The sequence below is a fragment of the Aptenodytes forsteri genome, unplaced genomic scaffold (assembly GCF_000699145.1).
Source record: "Aptenodytes forsteri isolate BGI_AS27 unplaced genomic scaffold, ASM69914v1 Scaffold729, whole genome shotgun sequence".
Classification (NCBI taxonomy): Eukaryota; Metazoa; Chordata; class Aves; order Sphenisciformes; family Spheniscidae; genus Aptenodytes; species Aptenodytes forsteri.
The window spans coordinates 45,729-47,783 of record NW_008796173.1 but is presented as its reverse complement, the minus strand read 5'-3'; the positions used below and the strand labels follow the sequence as shown (position 1 = coordinate 47,783).

The 2,055-nt window shown below is 68.5% G+C and overlaps 1 protein-coding gene across 1 annotated transcript in view; it reads right to left on the bottom strand.

The window, feature by feature from the left end:
• Positions 1-232: 232 nt before the first annotated feature.
• Positions 233-2,055, bottom strand: part of VPS16 (VPS16, CORVET/HOPS core subunit) — an 11,215-nt gene continuing 9,392 nt past the window's right edge. Inside the window, exons 18-22 of the mRNA XM_009287553.1 lie at positions 1,930-2,054; positions 1,306-1,383; positions 875-1,044; positions 646-742; positions 233-442 (exon numbers count right to left, since the gene is read on the bottom strand). Coding sequence (XP_009285828.1) covers positions 233-442; positions 646-742; positions 875-1,044; positions 1,306-1,383; positions 1,930-2,054 — 680 coding nt within the window. The remainder of the gene's footprint in view (positions 443-645; positions 743-874; positions 1,045-1,305; positions 1,384-1,929; position 2,055) is intronic.

Genomic DNA, 2,055 nt, shown 5'->3' with positions numbered 1-2,055 from the left:
GTGCTCGATGGCAGCATCGGCCGCCTGGTCCAGGTCCCTGCGGCAGAGCGGGGGAGCTGGGGGCGGTGTGGGGACAGGAGGGGGGCAGCAGCCCCAGCCTCCCAGCCACCGTTCCCCCACGTCCTGGAGGCACCAGCCCCAGCAAGGGCAGGCACCCCACGCAGCCCTCACCGGCTGCAGAGGACGAGGCTCAGGGTGCCCCCCCAGCACCACCCACGTGCTCCCGGGGGTCTCATCCACCTCTGGTTCCCCCGGAGGCCCCCAAGTCCCCAGCCATGCTGCATGAGGAACCAGCTGCTCCTGCGGGCTCCGACCCTGCTCCGTGCACCCCCAGCTGCCCCCGGGCTGGGGCCAAGCCGACGCACCCCACCAGGACGAAGGCCTTGACACACTGCTCGGCCGCGTAGCGGTGGTGGTGCTTCACCGAGATCTCCACGAAGGGCTGGAGAGGAGAGGAGCGGGGTGGGAGGGAACGGGGGGGCTGGCTGCTGGGCCCTCCCGGCCCCCGGCTTCAGCCCTTGCCCCACGCCAGCCCGCCCAGGCTGCTGCTCCATGCCGTGCCCTCCTGCTGCCCCACGCCGTGGCCCAGCCCCACAGCCACCCATGGGGCAGGCCTGCCCCCCCTCCGGCAGGGAAATCTCTTACCAGGTACCCGATGGGCGACTTCTTGCTCTTGGAGAACTTCTCCATCTCCTCCCAGTCCCCACGGTTGGCCAGGGCGCTGATCTTCAGCCACCAGTACCTGGGGATGCAGGTCAAGCCTGCTCCTCTAGCTGCCAGTGCCCTGCAGCCCCCCGACCCCAGTCCCAGAGCATGGCTCCTGCCCGGGGTGAGCCCCCAGGGCTGCATGGAGGAGCCCCCCCCCGGGACCGACCTCTTGTCAGGGATCTTGAACTCCCGGTAGAGCTGCTCGGCTCGCTTGCAGTGGCCATCCAGGATGAGGTTGGAGACAGTGTCGTGCAGCGAGAGGTCGAGATAGGGCTTGTCAAAGTCCTCTTGGAGGTGTCGCTGGAGCCGCAGGAGCTTGATCTGATCCTCTGTGGCCTGGGGAGCAAAGCGCCAGCCTAAAGGGTCCCCGTCCCAGCTCTGCCCACGGGGCTCAGAGGGTCCCTGCCCCGGCAAGTGATGGCAGCAGCCCACCCAGCCTCGGCTGCAGAGCAGGGCAGGGGGACCTGTGGTGCCACGTAAAGCGGAGGTGGCCCAGCCGAAGCCCTGTGCCCGCCAGCAACGCCCAGCTCTGCTCCTGCCCAGCCCCAGGAGAGCAGGGGCCCCCCGCGGCACCTCCCCGGACCCGGCTGCACTCACCTTGGCAGCAAACTCGTTCTTGGCTTTGTAGTACTCGTCCAGGGCGTTCTGCAGAGCTCCTACTCGCCCTTCGATGCGCTGAGGACAGAGAGCACGGCCACTTCAGCCCCTGCCAGCACGGGTGCCATGCTGCAGGGACGGGGCAGCACCCTCAAAGCCCCACAGGTGGGGCAGGAGGGGTGTCTCGTGCCGAGACACGGCCAAGGTGAAGCTCCGGCTCTGCGATGCTTTGCTTTGATCCCCAGAGATGGGTTTAGGGCTGGGCCCTGCCTAGCCCTGGGTGGGATCCTTACCTCCCCCCGGCACACGCGGGACGGGCTGGGTGTCTGCTACCACAGACCCCCGAGGGGACGATGGCCCCGGGGTATGAGGTGGGGAGCTCCCTTCCCTCACCCGCAGCCCACCCTGAGCGTGGGGAGGGTGGAAACCCCCCTGGCTGCAAACACCTGGCTGGTGCCGCTGGGCTGCGTGGGGCAGAGGCAGCCATCAGGCATGATATCCCCCCCTGCCCCTTCCCCAGCACACTGTCTCTCCCCAGCCACGCGCCTCCCTGGGTGAGGAGGAGTCAGCCCGGAGCCCGCCAGACCTTCCTCCCCGCTCCTCCTGCCGCTGCCGGGCACAGACCTTCTCCGAGTAGCTGGAGTGGACGTGGAAGTTGCCGAGCTCCTGGTGATTGTCATCCTGGTTATACAGGTCCTTCAGCGTCTCCCGCTCCTGGTGCTTGCAGAACTGGGGAGCGATGGGGGGGGG